At 37.4% G+C, this 16,751-nt stretch overlaps 2 protein-coding genes across 2 annotated transcripts; both read right to left on the bottom strand.

The window, feature by feature from the left end:
• Positions 1-1,211: 1,211 nt before the first annotated feature.
• LOC131528360 (chemokine XC receptor 1-like) lies at positions 1,212-2,057 on the bottom strand. The gene has a single exon (XM_058757454.1). The coding sequence runs from the start codon at positions 2,055-2,057 to the stop codon at positions 1,212-1,214; it is 846 nt and encodes a 281-aa protein (XP_058613437.1).
• An 8,053-nt stretch (positions 2,058-10,110) lies between these two features.
• Positions 10,111-11,014, bottom strand: LOC131528359 (hydroxycarboxylic acid receptor 2-like). The gene has a single exon (XM_058757453.1). The coding sequence runs from the start codon at positions 11,012-11,014 to the stop codon at positions 10,184-10,186; it is 831 nt and encodes a 276-aa protein (XP_058613436.1). The 3' UTR covers positions 10,111-10,183.
• Between the last annotated feature and the right edge of the window lie 5,737 nt (positions 11,015-16,751).

Below are 16,751 nucleotides of genomic sequence, written 5' to 3'. Positions count from 1 at the left end.
ATGTGCATACAGTACTGAAAGATAGTGTATGGTGTGAATTGCAAGGTTTCTCAAGTGTATAACTGATCTTGAAAGAGATATTGTTGTTCTTCATTATTGTATTACGTGGGTCTGGAGGAAACTGAGTGTTTTACTAGAATAGGGTTCAAAATTGACATTATATATCTCAATTGAGTTATAGTATTCTAAAATAGGAACAAAGCTAGTTTAAAAAAGAGTGTAACAAGTGTGAAAGAACAAGAACCGTTCTGAGACAAAAAAAAAAAAAAAGAGGTTTATATCTTTTATTTAAAAGTAGAGAAGCAACTTGCATATCATCAGGGATAATTGTTTACCTGCTTTCTTTCAAAATTGATTTGTTCATTTACTGTTTTCTTTAAGAAAAAAGGGGGTTATTACATTAATGTAAAAAAATAAATAAATCTTTGTTATTCTTTTTCTCTTTAACATTTGTACTTTGGTATTTCATTGAGTCTGGCAAGTTAATTCATTTACAAAGTTACTGAATTCCTGTAAATTGCAAGTAAGAATTGTTTAATTGATCTTTAGTAAAGGGTTTGGGTAAAATTGGTACAGGAGAAATTATTATTATTTTTTTTTGTAAACACTAAAAGAAAATACCGGCCTAATTCTCCATCTAACTGCCGGGGATCCAGGATTTGTGTTAGAGAAATAATTAAATTAACCCCTAGGTTTAAGAAAAGGGTTACATACATTTATATGAAACGAGACACCGAAGCCGTGTGAGAGGCACGACTGAACGTAGTGTCAGTTATCAGGATGAGTGTTCTATTCAGTGTCCCCTAAACAATCTTTAAATATCTGCAACTTGTCAGCAGGTTCGAATCGCTGAATACTTGATTTGCAAACTGTTAGAGTGAGCATTTAAAAATGAGAAAGAAATATAATACTTCAAACATCTGTGTTATGATTAGTAATGCAAAAATCTTTGTAGCAACCCTCAGTGTGTAAAAGGTGACGATCATTGATGGAGTGTTTTATTGGATAAACAAACAATTAGCAACTGTTTACAACAGCCATATATAATAAATACACTCAGAATGAACTTAAAGTGCAGAGTCATGCAATTTAACTCAGAGTCGACTCTTTCTTTTGAGAGACAATAACTTTATACACGGTGCACTTTCAGATTTAAAACTTTTCAGGATGTTTTCATTCACTTAGAGCTGTGTTACACTGCATGAAAGGTTTTATGATGAACAGAGGCAGGAAAGTTTTCCATTCCGGTGCAGATAAAGAACAGGCTGAACAAAACCAGCCAGCACATAACAAACCATACCTGGAAACCAAACTTCCTGAATATTTTGTTTTGTCAGATTGTTAAATAGTGCTGAAAAAATAATTGGCACATACAGGATAACCGTGTTCACAGTAGTTATAAGAATAACATAAAAAGCTCTTCTTTTCATGTGGTTTTCCTCCTTTCTCTCTTTCCCTCTCTCTCCTGGTCGTGATTGCTTCAGAGCTCTGAGAACAGCCACTAGACAAAACATTTTAATAAAGAGATAGAGTACAAACTGCAGCATTAAGAACCACCCATGTGCATTAATGCTGAATGAAACTAAAATAAACACACAGCACAAACAAGAACCAAGAGTGATTATCCAGATCACAGTGCAGCAGATCACTCTGTATCTGAGAGGTTTTAACTTCAGAAAGGTTACAGGATGAACCACAGCCAGGTAACGCTCAACACACATCAGACACTGAAACAGCGGACGAGCCGTGATGGAGAATCCTGTTAAAAACATTTGTAATGTCAAGAGACTTGAAAACCAAATCGAAAGTAAGAAGAACACGCAGTTCAGAGAGTTACCAATCTCAGTAACAGAGAGATTGAGGTTGAAGAACTCTGATGCAACTCCACTTCCTGTTCCTGTGATGATGAGCCATGTAACATAGGAGTGTGTAGGAAGACCAAACAGGAAATTGATGCTATATGCGCAAATGTTAAGACTTTCCACAAGCCCAATGGAATGAGTTGTGGAGTTTGTAGATGTGTCAGGTGTAGTGAAGTTCACTGTAGAGTTATTCATCTCTGAGATTGTCTTCTTAATTCAGCAGCTCATAAACTAATATTTTTTTCAACATGAAGAGAGATGTTTAAATTTTTATACATCCAGATTATACAATCCAGTCTATAATTCTACAACCTTCCCAGGGCACTATTTATGCAAAATTCACTTTTACATGGTGAACATAAATGTGTGTACACAACCATCCTATAATAATAAAAATCCACCTTTTTTTTAAATCCCCATAAATCATAAGCAGTGTCTCAGAACAAGCTGTTTGCAGAATCTGTAAAATGTGATGCCATTAAAAGGATGGACACTGTCGCTGAGTGAGTCGCACACAATGCGCCATGTTTATCTTCATGCTAGAGTGTTTAAAAGCAGCATTCAAGTAAGAAATATTCAAGTAAAGCTATAGAAGTTATTCAGTCAAGAGCAGTGAGTGATTTTCTGTTTTTATTTTATTGTTTGGGTCATATTAACAGTGTAGACAGCAGTAGGTACTGTGTATTAAGCTGTGGTCACATATTGCACAAATCTAATATAAACATGCAATTTCTTTCCCAGTTTTTTACCTTTACAGACGTAACCGACTGTGTTTACGTAACTTATGTGTGTTTAACATAAACTTGTGTGTATTTGACAGTTTAAACTCAATAAGACATGAAAGAAAACTTAGTTTAGTACTCACATGACGTGTGACAGCCATGTTGAAGCCATTTCTATGGAAGTAAAAATATTTTAGTATATTTTGTAAAACCTGAGAAAACCTGTGTTGCAAATAAAACATAGAAATTGGAATGTAAACAGTTAACCAGTGATTTAGTATAATGTAATTTGATTGGCTGTTAGATTTAGTATGAAAGAAATAGAACCCGCGAAACAGTCAGAAGCCACTGGACTTTGGAGCAACACAGTCTTTTGACCTACACGTAACTGTACATTTAATTTGTAAGAAAAGTAAATATCCTAAGTTTTTATTTTTTATGTTTTTGAGATTCATAATTAAACAGTCAAACGAAGAACTCTGGATTCAAGACTTTCTGAAACTGAATTCTCTCTGAAAGAAAGAATTCAGTTCTTGAAAACGAACGGTCTTTGTTTTGGGTGTCTGACAGCAGGTCATATGTCCAAGGACTGTAAAAAAAGGGCCTCTTGTCCAGATTGTTCATTCAAGCACCCAGCTATCTTGCACATTGTTAAGGAAGATGCTTCATCAAAGAATAACAGTGCAGATGACAGCTCACAAAGTACAAGTGAAGTCACAAGTGCTCTCGTGTCTGCAGGGTGCAGAAGAGGTGACCATACTGGGGCCGGGAATAGTGAGTGTATTCTTCCCATCGTACCTGTGCAGATAAAACACAAGAAAGACACAAAGATAATCAAGACCTATGCTTTCCTGGATCAAGGAAGTACAGCGACTTTCTGCACTGAAGAATTGGCAAAGAAGTTGAATATGCGAGGCAGAAAGACAGAGTTCCTGCTTCGTACTATAGCGCAAGAACAGAAAGTGAATAGCTATGAACTTACTGATCTGGAGGTGTGTGGTTTAGAGGAGCAAGATTACATTCAGCTTCCCAATGTGTATACTCAGCCAGATATACCTGCAAAAAAAGGCCAACATCCCACAGAAGAAAGATTTGGAGAAGTGGTCTTACCTGAGTCGAGTCCATCTCCCAAAACTTGAAGCAGAAGTTGGTCTGCTCATCGGTGTCAATGCATACAAAGCCATGGAGCCATGGGAGATCATTAATAGCCAGAACGACGGACCATATGCTGTGAAGACAGCTCTTGGCTGGGTCGTCAATGGGCCAATCAGCAGATGCCAAGAGAAGGAATCAGATGATGGCAAAAGACAAAGTTTCCTTGTCAACCGTATTTCTTTGATTAGCGTTGATGACATGCTGATAAAGCACTACAATGCAGATTTTCCAGAAAGAAGATGTGACGACAGACGAGAACAGTCGCAACATGACAAGAAGTTCATGCATACAGTGACAACATCAGCCCAGCTCGTGAATGGTCACTTCCGTATCAAGTTGCCTTTGAAGGATGACAAGGTGAAGATGCCGTGCAACCGTGGTATTGCTGAGCAGAGGCTTAACTCTTTGAAAAGGAAGTTCAGTAGGAATACAGACTTCTTTCATGAGTACAAGGCTTTTATGGACAACATACTGGAAAAAGGCTATGCAGTAAGGATTCCAGAAGAACAGTTGATTCGCAGTGATGGAAGAGTATGGTTCATTCCACACCATGGGGTGTACCATCCAAAAAAGAAGAAACTCAGAGTCGTCTTTGACTGTGCGGCAACTTACCAAGGTGTATCGCTAAATGACCAGTTGTTACAAGGGCCTGACCTAACTAACACCCTCATCGGAGTGTTGCTGAGATTCAGACAGGAGCCTATCGCCATGATGGCAGATATCGAGTCCATGTTTTACCAGGTGTGGATTCCAGACACGGACACAGATATGCTACGCTTTCTCTGGTGGCCAGATGGTAATCTGAATGTGGAAGCAGAGGAGTACAGAATGTGTGTGCATCTGTTCGGTGCTACATCATCCCCTAGTTGTGCGTCATATGCATTAAGAAGAACAGCGGAAGATGCAGCATCAAAGAGTACCCCAGAAGCCACACAGACAGTCCTGAAGAACTTCTATGTGGATGACTGTTTGAAGTCAGTAGCCACAGAAGACAAAGCCGTTGCTCTTGCGAGAGAGCTGATGACGTTGTGTGCCAGTGGTGGTTTCCATTTGACTAAGTGGGTCAGCAACAGCAGAGCAGTGCTGGGCTCTATTCCTGACCACGAACGAGCGGCTGAAGTCAAAGATCTCGATTTGGAGTATGATGAGTTACCAGTGGAACAGGCATTAGGCATACAGTGGTGCACAAGTTCTGACAGCTTCAGGTTCAAAATACATCTGCCGGACAAGCCATGCACAAGACGGGGCATTTTATCTGTAGTCAGTTCAGTGTATGACCCAATGGGTTTTTTGGCACCACTCCTACTACCGATCAAGCTCATTTTAAGAGATCTCTGCCAAGAAAAGAAAGGTTGGGATGAAGAGATCAACGAAAAATCATGCCGGACATGGATGAAGTGGCTGACAGACTTAGACAAGCTTTCAGAACTCAGTCTGAACAGATGTTTCAAACCCTCTGCATTTGGGTCCACAAACGCTGCTCAAATCCACAATTTTTCAGACGCTAGTCAAGATGGATATGGCGTTGTGTCGTATCTCTTGTTGACAAATGACCGGGGTGAGAAACATGTATCATTCTTGATGGGAAAGTCCGGAGTCGCTCCACTCAAACAGATTACGATCCCGAGAATGGAGTTGACAGCAGCGACTGTTGCAGTCAAGATCGATTGGATGTTGAAAGAAGAACTTGAAGTTCCCCTGATGGAGTCGGTCTTCTGGACGGATAGTACAACAGTACTAAAGTACATCGAAAACGATGCCCTTCGTTTCAAGACGTTTGTGGCAAACCGTGTCTCTTTCATTAGAGAAGCGACTACATCTTCTCAGTGGAAGTATGTCAATACTTCACAAAACCCTGCAGATCAGGCTTCAAGAGGTTTGAAGATCCAGAGAAAGTAAGAGCTGGTTTCAGGGGCCTAGTTTCCTGCAAAAGGATGTTGAATGGCCGGAACAACCTGAACAGTGTCCTTACCTGACTGAAGATGATGTTGAGGTGAAGACATCCACTGCAGTGTCATGCACAAACTCAAACGAGTGCACAGATCCACTGAACCAGCTCGTTGAGTATTACTCCAGTTGGCATAAGCTGAAAAAGGCGGCAGCCTGGATGCTGCTCTTGAGAAGGATGTTGCGGCACCTGAGCGAGAAAAGAAAAGAGTTTGAGCAGAACATACAGCAAAATGAGAATGATCCAGAGAAATGTAGATCTATAGTTGAAAAGCAAATGGTGATGTGCAAGAAGAACCTGGAAAAAAGAAAACTCACCGTGGAAGATCTATCCAGAGCTGCAGGCTCCCGTGTGAAAAAGAACAGTTCTATCTTCAAACTGGATCCATATTTGCAAGATGATGTGTTGAGAGTAGGAGGACGTTTGAACAGATCGGCGATGCCTGAGGAGGCCAAGCATCCTGCCATTCTGCATAAACAGCACAGAATAGCTCACCTCATTCTCCACCACATCCATCAAGAGTGTGGACATGGAGGTAGGAACCATGTCTTAGCCATATTGCGACAACGGTATTGGATACCAAGAGCCAATGCAGCAGCAAGAAAAGTGATTTCAGAGTGCAACCTCTGCAGAAGACTGCATGCAAAGGCAGGAGAGCAGAAAATGGCGGATCTGCCACAAGACCGTCTGCTCCCTGACAAACCACCCTTCACCAACACGGGTGTGGATTATTTTGGACCTTTCGAGGTCAGAAGAGGACGTGCAAAGGTTAAGCGTTATGGAGTGCTCTTCACGTGTTTAACTGTCAGGGCAGTGCATATAGAAGTAGCACATTCTCTTCACACCGATTCATGTATTAATGCCATACGGCGGTTTCAAGCCAGAAGAGGTCAAGTGTCAATTATTCGTTCTGACAATGGCACGAACTTTGTCGGCGCTGAACGAGAGCTGCGTGAGGCATTGGCAGAGATGGATCAGTCTCGTATCAATGAAGTAATGATGAAAAAGGGTGTGCAATGGATTTTCAACCCACCTGCTGCGTCTCACCACGGCGGTATCTGGGAGCGTCAAATTCGCACAGTGAGAAAAGTGCTGAGCTCTGTTGTGAAACTACACACTCTCCTATGTGAAGTTGAGAGCATCATCAATGGGAGACCCTTAACCACGAACACAGATCACCCAAATGACCTCGAGCCGCTGACGCCCAATCATCTGCTTGCGTTGAAAACACAGCCTAGTTTTCCACCTGGTGTGTTCACTAAGGATGATGTCTACGCCCGCCGGCGCTGGAGACAAATACAATATATGGTGGATCTGTTCTGGCGAAGGTGGACTCACGAATACTTACCGCTTCTGCAAGAACGGCAAAAATGGCTCGGCTTAAGTAGAAGTTTCAAGGTTGGGGATGTCGTTCTCGTCGCAGATTCGTTTCTGCCAAGAAACTCCTGGATGTTAGGCAGAGTCATGAGAGTGATGCCTGACTCCAAAGGCGTTGTCCGAAGTGCTGAGGTTCGGACGAAGACCAGCATCATTCAAAGACCAATAACTAAACTTTGTTTGTTGCAGGGAGAAGGCTGAAGATAGAAGAGAAAGACTTGAATAGAGTAGAAATTACCATTTGAATAGTTTGAATAGTCTATGAAAAGTATTTAGTTGTTAAGTATGTTAATACTTGCAGTTAACGTTTACCTTAAATACTTGCCTATGAAGAGAAGAAGATTCTTGCTAAAAGGAATTAAAGAAAGTGTTGAATATAAGAGTATAAATGACTTCAGTTTAAGTTTAGGTTGATAATTGATATGTTAAGGCCTAGTCAATTAGGGACCGGGATATGTTGAAGCCATTTCTATGGAAGTAAAAATATTTTAGTATATTTTGTAAAACCTGAGAAAACCTGTGTTGCAAATAAAACATAGAAATTGGAATGTAAACAGTTAACCAGTGATTTAGTATAATGTAATTTGATTGGCTGTTAGATTTAGTATGAAAGAAATAGAACCCGCGAAACAGTCAGAAGCCACTGGACTTTGGAGCAACACAGTCTTTTGACCTACGCGTAACTGTACATTTAATTTGTAAGAAAAGTAAATATCCTAAGTTTTTATTTTTTATGTTTTTGAGATTCATAATTAAACAGTCAAACGAATAACTCTGGATTCAAGACTTTTATTTGACGTTTCGTGCTGAGTACAAAAGAACTTTGAAGTCCTAAGCTAATGAGGCAGCTTGTTGCACTCACAAGCCGCGTACTGTGCTTCGGATGTGTGCACTCAGAAAACCGTATATCAGAAGTTTAAACTAATATGGCTTTAAAAAGCATGATAATGATATGATAATCAAAACCAAACAGATGTTTTTTGTCAGAGTATTTGAGGTACGAGCTGTAAAAGCACAGCCCTGTTCTGGAAAAGGGGGCAGGGAGCAGCAGCTCACTTGCATTTAAAGATAAATGCGCGAAAACTCAAAACCTTTTTAATTTTCATATGATACAGAATGCAATGGTCAGTGTTCAGTCTTCCCAAACAATATTTATCCATCTGCCATGCACTGGCCAGCACAGGTGCACTCACTGAGAATCTGATATGACAATGTTTAGACAAACATTTAAAAAATAATGAGATGGAAAATGGGGCTTGGTATTTAAGTGATTTATTGGAAAAACAAAATAATAGCAACCACTCATATTATTAATAGGACAATGAAGGTTTCCATGCACTCATGCTGTGACTCTCTGAAATCAGATCAAATATCATTGGCTTTCTGCTAGGCATTTTCTAGAAATGGAAGTACATTTGAGGACAAACTAATCACAGCAGTAGCCAACATAACAGGAAACATAGGCAGGAGAGTTTTCCAGTCCGGTTCAGATAAAGAACAGGTTGAACAAAACCAGTCAGTCAGTTTGTCATTCAAATCGATCACTTGTCTTATTTCTGCAAAGTTCAATCTTTGTACATCTAAACTTGTCAGCACAGGAGACACTTGTTTATCATGTGATATGCAAAATTTAGACTGAAAAAGGGAGCAAGAGAGAGAAATAAATCTGAAAAAAAAAAATTGGAAAAGGTGACACTGGTCATTGTTTAAGAATTGTATTGAATAAACACACTGGAATCAAACACATAACATACTATATATCCAATGGAGCAAGCTGTAAAAACCAGTTTGACAGTACAGAAACCAAACAATCCAGACAGGTACCAATCTCACTGACAGAGAGATTGACAGTGAAGAACTCATGATGAGCCATGTAATATAGGAGTGTGTAGGAAGACCAAACAAGACATTGATGCTGAACATACAAACTTCTACATTGCTCATTATCCAGCTGTAAGGAGTTGTGTCATTGGTGGAAGCTCCTGGTGTGTTGGAGTTCATTTTCCTCCTCGTCTGTCTGAGCATCATAAAAATGTGGCGTTATTCAGACTGCAGTTCAACATAAGAAAGACCAATTTTTTTACACCAATATTACATGACTTATGTATACAGGCTATTTTCATGCTGATGTTTTGATATATTTCTACACAATATCCTAATGGTATCAAGTAAATAATTAATTTGCTTTGATAAAAACAAACTTAATTGATTCAATTAACATGCCCATAAACCCTTTAATATAACTCACAACTACAGCAATATTGTCATATATCGTTCAGCAGGAAAAAGAAAATTGTCACCTGAAGAGTGAATGTTCGTCCCTCTGAATGTGCATAAATCTCCGTGCTGTGTTTTGTAGACACAGCTGTCACAAGAATATGTGCTTGACTTGCCAGTATTAAACACCAGATATGCAAGTATTAAAAGTAAACATTAAAAAAATATCAAAAAGATATATACTCTTGTCCGACACTCTTTTCTTCTTTCCACTATTATAAAAAGTTAATATAGATACAGTTATTGTTTAATGAACTGTTGTATTAAAGTAATATCACATTCACAATGTGATGCTTTTCTGAATATCATACAGCTGTGATCTATTGTAGACATGGTGCCGCAACACATTTGCTCCTGGTATTGGTGTTTTTTATTCTGTAAATGCTCCATTAGATCTTCAAATATTAAATTACCAAGAGAACAGTGAAAGTACAGTGTCCCCAAACAATATTTGTGTCTTTAAGTGGCCAGTGCAGGTGCCAGTCATTGAACACCTGATTTGCAAATTTAGAATGGGAAATAAAATGATACTGGATGGTTGGTGAAGTGATTTATTGGATAAACAAGCAAATAGCATCCATTTATAACAACTTAGAAACACACTTAGAATAAAGTTAAAATAAAAAGGACAATGAAAGACTTCATCATGCACTCATGGTCATTCACTACCTGTCTGATCTATATTAAACACAAAACTGTCTCATCGCTTCGCTGCTATTCATATTTTAGAAGTGTTTTTTTTTTTTTTTTTTTGATTTGGCCAGAATAAACAGCTATTTAAAAGACAAATGCAATTAATAAATAGATATATTTTTAAAAGATCTCATTCATTAATAAAAGTTTTATAGAGAACAGAAGCAGTAGAGTTTTCCAACCCTGTGCAGATAAAGAACAGGCTGAACAAACCCAGCCAGTAGATAACAAATCATAGAAGGAACCCAAAATATCAAACTAAACCGCTGTGTTAGAAAGGTAAAGATTCCAGAGATAGTACTTGGCACATATGTAATAGCCATGGTCACTGTAGTTATTACAATGATATTAAATGCTCTTCTCTTCATGTGGTTTTTCTCATCTCTCTCTCTCATTCTCTCTCCTGGTCCTGACTGCTTCAGAGCTCTGAGAACAGCCACAAGACAAAATAATTGAATGGGGAGATGGAGTAGAAACTGAATTGAGAAAAACCATGCATGCACAGCCATGGTAGATAATAATAATATGATCAGGCAGATCAAACAAGAGCCAAGAGTGATTATCCAGGCCGCAGTGCAGCAGATCACTCTATATCTGAGAGGTTTGAACTTCAGAAAGGTTACAGGATGAACCACTGCCAGGTAACGCTCAACACAGATCAGACACTGAAACAGAGGACGACCAGTGATGGAAAGTCCTTGTAAACACAGGGCTAATGGAAAGACACTTGAAATATAACTTGACAATATAAAGATCAAAAAATCCACACAGATACCAATCTCACAAAAAGAGTTATTGAGGTTGAAGAACTCTGATGCAACTCCACTTCCTGTTCCTGTGACGATGAGCCATATGATATAGGAGTGTGTAGGAAGACCAAACAAGATATTGATGCAGAACAAAGGATTATTAATACTGTCCAATTGCCAGTTGGATTGAGTTGTGATGTTGGTAGAAGCTTCTGGTGTGATGGAGTTCATTTCCTCCTTGCTTGGATGAGCACAGAAGCTCATACACTGTAAAAAAAAAAAGTTGAGCCAACTCAAAAATCTGCTGAAGCTGGTAAAAAAATGTTTTTTTTAAGTTCGCTCAACTTTTATTTATTTTTTTTTTTTACAGTGTATAATATTGCTAATCGAGGAGAGAATAACAAATGTACTGCATTATTCAACCTGCAATGCAACATAAGCCAAATAAGAAAGTAGACTGAATATGCAATTTATGTGATTAGCTTATTTACAGTTTGACAGCAGTTGCTTCCATAATTAGCAGTAAAATATGTGGAACACAGAATCTATTTAAGACTTCAAAATGGTGCCAAATAGTGACAGTAATATAGGGTTAAAACTTTTTTTTTTTTTTTTTTTAATTTAGAAAAATAATGGGTTTCTAATTATTACAGAGAAGCCTCATGCAAAGTTTTATGATAAACTTCTTTAATATGACTCATAACCAAATTGACATTGGTATGTATGGTTCAGCAGCGTAAAAGAAAAATGTATTCGATTTAAAAGAGTGTACTACCTGAAAAGTGAATTTCCAGTCTCTTTGGATGAGTATAACTCTGTGACTGACTCACAACTGTTACAAGAGTATATGCATGACTTCATCTGCTTCACAAACAATAAAACATCTGATATGCAAATATTTGAATGAAAACAATACAGGTTTAACAAGACAGAGTCTAGAGTAAAAGTCAATATAGAAAATGATAACTTTATGGTTAAAGTGGTACTATATTTACATCAATGCAAAATATATATAGTTATCTTAATGAAAAAATATGTTGATCATTGAACACCTGATATGCACACTTGACTGAGCATTTAGAAGGAATGAGAGAGAAAATTACACAGAATCATTGTTCAAATGATTTACTGGAAAAAAAAAAAAAATATCAACCACTTATGACAAACAAATAAACACCCAGTGCTTTTCAAAATTGACTTATCCAGTAATAAAGGTTTAGCAAAATATCACTACAGCAGGTTTTATGATGAACAGAGGCAGGAGAGTTTTCCAGCACGGTGCAGATAAAGAACAGGCTGAACAAAACTAGCCAGCACATAACAAATCACAGCAGGGAACCAAAGCACATCAATGTTTAAGAGTGTTATAATAGTATATGGCACAGATGTGATGAACATAGTCATAGTAGTTATGAGAATGAGATAAAATGCTCTTCTCTTCATGTGGGTTTCATCCGCTCTCTCTCCCCCTCTCTCTCCTGGTCCTGACTGCTTCAGAGCTCTGAGAACAGCCACAAGACAAAACAACTGGATGAAGAAGTAGAGGAGGAACTGTAGTGAGAAGAACCATGCATGTTCATTAATGGTAGATGACATTAATATGAGCATGCAGCAGAAACAGGAACCAAGAGTGATTATCCAGATAGCAGTGCAGCAGATCACTCTGTATCTGAGAGGTTTGTACTTCAGAAAGGTTACAGGATGAACCACTGCCAGGTAACGCTCAACACAGATCAGACTCTGAAACAGAGGACGACCAGTGATGGCAAGTCCTTGGAGGAACTGTGGTAATTTAATGATACATAAAAACCAGTTTGACATTACAAAGAGCAAACTATCCAGACCGGTACCAATTTCACAAACAGAGAGATTGAGGATAAAGAAATCTGATGCAACTCCACTTCCTGTTCCTGTGATGATGAACCATATAACATATGAGTGTGCAGGAAGAGCAAACAGCAAATTGATACAGAGCATACATATTTCTAGATCGCTCAGTATCCATATGGAAGGAGTTGTGGTGTTGATGGAAACTCCTGGTGTGGTGGAGTTCATTTCCTCCTCGCTTGTCTGAGCACAGAAGATCATTAAACATAAATTATATTGCTAATGGAGGAGAGAATGATAAATATGCTGCATTATTCAGAGTACAGTTCAACATAAGCAAAATATGAAAGTAAACTGAACACAAATTTTCAATCTGTTTTATTCTGTAGTTTATCCAAATATTACATGACTAAAACAGGTAATATTAATACTAATCATTGTGAAACTCCACACAATTACCTAAAATTGATAGATAAAACATTTTACTAATACCACAGTGTCAAATTTAAAAGAGGAGTTTATCACCTGAAGAGTGAATGTGCAGTCTCTCTGTATGTATTGTGTGTAAATCTCTGTCTGGTGTTTTGTAGACTGACTTTACAGCTGTCACAACGATACTGTATTTGCATGACATCTGCTACATGTCACATAAACATCAGATATGCAAATATTCAAAGTAAAAATGAGGTTCAAAAGACAGTCCAATAAGAGTAAACCTTAATATATGTATAGATACATCAATATAGAAAATTATATTTTAAAAAATGTTGATAGTTTAAAATAAATTTGAGTTATAAGATCACTTCCGATTGACTCAACATGGGTTTGTTTTCAGTGTGCTGTGGTCATCTATTTTCCAAAATGCCACTTAAAGTTCATGTGAAATAGTTTGATTATTTTTATTCTATCAACAACAAAAAAAAAAAAAAAAAAACTCATTTATGAGTAAGAAAGAAATTAGGGTCACACTTTATATTAGGTGGCCTTAACTACTATGTACTTACATCAAAAATAAGTACAATGTACTTATTGTGTTCATACTGTATTGCAAAACACTTTTGCTGCTATTGAGGTGGGATACGGGTAAGGTTAGGGACAGGTTTGGTGGTATGGGTAGGTTTAAGGGTGGGTTAAGGTGTAAGGGATGGGTCAACAGTGTAATTATAAATGTAATTACAGAAATTAGTTACAGATGTAACTAAATATAGGTATTTTTAAAAATACAAGTACAATGTAAAAACATGTATGTACACAATAAGTGCATTGTACCAAATAATTAATTTAAATGTAAGTACATAGTAGTTAAGGCCACCTAATTTATAGTGGGACCGAAATGAGAGATAAAATGACACTCTTACTGGGAAAACAAACTAATCGCTAGCTAACTAATAGGATTTGTGGGTTCATGACATGAAATCTTTCCAATTCAAAATGGTCTCATGATAGTAAAATATCACAAAAGCAGGTTTTATGAGGAACAAGAGAAGAGTTTTCCAGCCCAGTGCAGATAAAGAACAGGCTGAACAAAACCAGCCAGCACATAAAAAAGCGACGCACTAAAACTATCTTCATGTATATACTGCTGTATGATAATGGTATAGAGTGTTATAATAGCATATGGGATATATATGATAGCTGTTTACTATCGATAGAAGAATGATATTAAACGCTCTTCTCTTCATATGGTTTTCGTCATCTCTCTCTCACCGTCTCTCTCCAGGTCCTGACTGCTTCAGAGCTCTGAGAACAGTTACAAGGAAAAACAACTGGATGAAGAGGAAGAAAAAGAACGGTGTTAAGAAGAACCAGCAATATGCCTTCAAACTGAGAGGGTGTAAGATAAACCTAAAAAACAAACATGGTCCAAGAACAATGATCCAGGTCACAGTGCAGCAGATCACTCTATATCTGAGAGGTTTGTACTTCAGAAAGGTTACAGGATGAACCACTGCCAGGTAACGCTCAACACAGATCAGACACTGAAACAGAGGACGACCAGCGATGGCAAGTCCTTGTAAAAACGCTTTAATGTTGAGAGACATGAGAACATATTTGACAGCACAAAGAACAAAGAATTCAAAGAGTTTCCAAACTCACAAACAGAGAGATTGAGGATGAAGAACTCTGATGCAATTCCATTTCCTGTGATGATGAGCCAGATCACAAATGAGTGTGTAAGAAGACCAAACAGGAAGTTAAAGGTGAACACACACATTTCCAGAGTTCATTCTCTCTTCGCTTGTCTGGGCCACAAAAGCTCGAAAATATAGGAACTGTGATCTGTTGGAATAGATCATAAATTAATAGAGATCATCAACCTACAACATAAAAATTTAAGTTCAGTTACTGCCTTAAATTTTTTAAGTATAATCAAATTGTATGTATAATTGGTTGTATAAGTAACAAATTATATTGAACTGACTTAAAAATCAAGTCGAATCCCAGATAAGTTAAAAAGTAAAGATGCTTATGTTAATTTGATGAGTTAGTGTTGAATAACATATTGCTATGAAAAAAGTATTATTATTTTTTATAGTGTGCCTTTAACTATTTAATATGACTAATAACCACATTGTGACATACCATTCAGCATAGAAAAGAAAATGAATGCCATTTGAAAGAGGTTTTCACCTGAAGAGTGAATGTCCAGTCTCTCTGGATAGATATAAATCTGTGCTATGTTTTGTAGACTGACTTCACAGCTGTCACAGGAATATATATATATATCGGTATATGACTATATATGACTTCTACATGCAACAAGAGCACATATGCAAATATTCATTGGGAAAAAAATGAGATTCAAAAAGACATGACAAGTCTAGTTATGTGCAAAATTGAAACAGGAGTACAATGATTTCTGTCAGTTTATGGGATGTGAGGCTTTTGTTAAGGTCTAGTTGATAAATTATGTTGTAGGACACTATTCTCTGTAATTAAAATGATCAACTTTTATTTATTGCATTTTAATGTGTTTTTTTGTTGTTGTTGTTTTGTTTTTTGTCTATTTAATGGCCTTAATATACGCATGCCTTTTTTTACAAGGGGGGTCACCATTTTTGAAGATAATTGATATCAAAAAGTTTTCTGACTCAGATCTTCAAAGAAGTTGTCACATTATGAGTGAATATAAATCTGAATCTTGGCTTGCACCAGTGGCACACATCTGCTATACTAATATTTACACCTTCATAAATGAGGTTTAGAGAGACCCAACATTATGAGAACTTGTACAATAAATTACTTCATGAGGTTTTGATGTTTGAGGTGCTGAACATTTCTAAAACTGAACAGTGGAGGTAAAATATTACAGGAGCAAGTTGTATGAGGAACAGAGGCAGGAGAGTTTTCCAGGGAACCACATCATCCTAATGTGACCTTGGACCACAAAACCAGTCTTAAGTGTCAGTTTTTCGAAACTGAGATTTATACATAATCTGAAAGCTAAATAAATAAGCTTTCCATTGATGTGTGGTTTGTTAGGATCAGACAATATTTGGCCGAGATACAACTATTTGAAAATCTGGAATCTGAGGGTGCAAAAAAATCTAAATATTGACAAAATCGCCTTTAAAGTTGTCCAAATGAAGTTCTTAGCAATGCATATTACTAATCAAGTTTTGATATATTTACAGTAAGAAATTTACAAAATATCTTCATGGAACATGATCTTTACTTAATATCCTAATGATTTTTGGCATAAAAGAAAAATCGATAATTTTGACCCATACAATGTATTTTTGGCTATTGCTACAAATATACTCCAGCGACTTAAGACTGGTTTTGTGGTCCAGGGTCACATATTTTGTGTTAGAGCAGATAATAATCCAGATCCAGAGTGGGACATAAACATGCACACAGTAGTTATTAAAATGAGATAAAATGCCCTTCTCTTCATGGGGTTCCTCTCTCGTTCTCTCACTCTCTCTCTCTCCTGGTCCTGACTGTTTCAGAGCTCTGAGAACAGCCACAAGACAAAACAACTGGATGAAGAAGAAGAGAAGGAACTGTAGAGAGAACCACCACATATACACTTTCTTGATTTCATACATTAAAATCAAAATGCAAAACACACAAGAGCCAAAAATAATTATCCAGGCCACAGTGCAGCAGACCACTCTATATCTAAGAGGTTTGAACT

Source organism: Onychostoma macrolepis, chromosome 21 (assembly GCF_012432095.1).
Source record: "Onychostoma macrolepis isolate SWU-2019 chromosome 21, ASM1243209v1, whole genome shotgun sequence".
Taxonomy (NCBI): Eukaryota; Metazoa; Chordata; class Actinopteri; order Cypriniformes; family Cyprinidae; genus Onychostoma; species Onychostoma macrolepis.
This window is presented reverse-complemented; position numbering and strand designations above follow the sequence as displayed.

Coding starts and splice junctions, on each gene's coding strand:
- LOC131528359 (XM_058757453.1), bottom strand. CDS start 11,014: ATGAACTCCATCACACCAGAAGCTTCTACCAACATCACAACTCAATCC.
- LOC131528360 (XM_058757454.1), bottom strand. CDS start 2,057: ATGAATAACTCTACAGTGAACTTCACTACACCTGACACATCTACAAAC.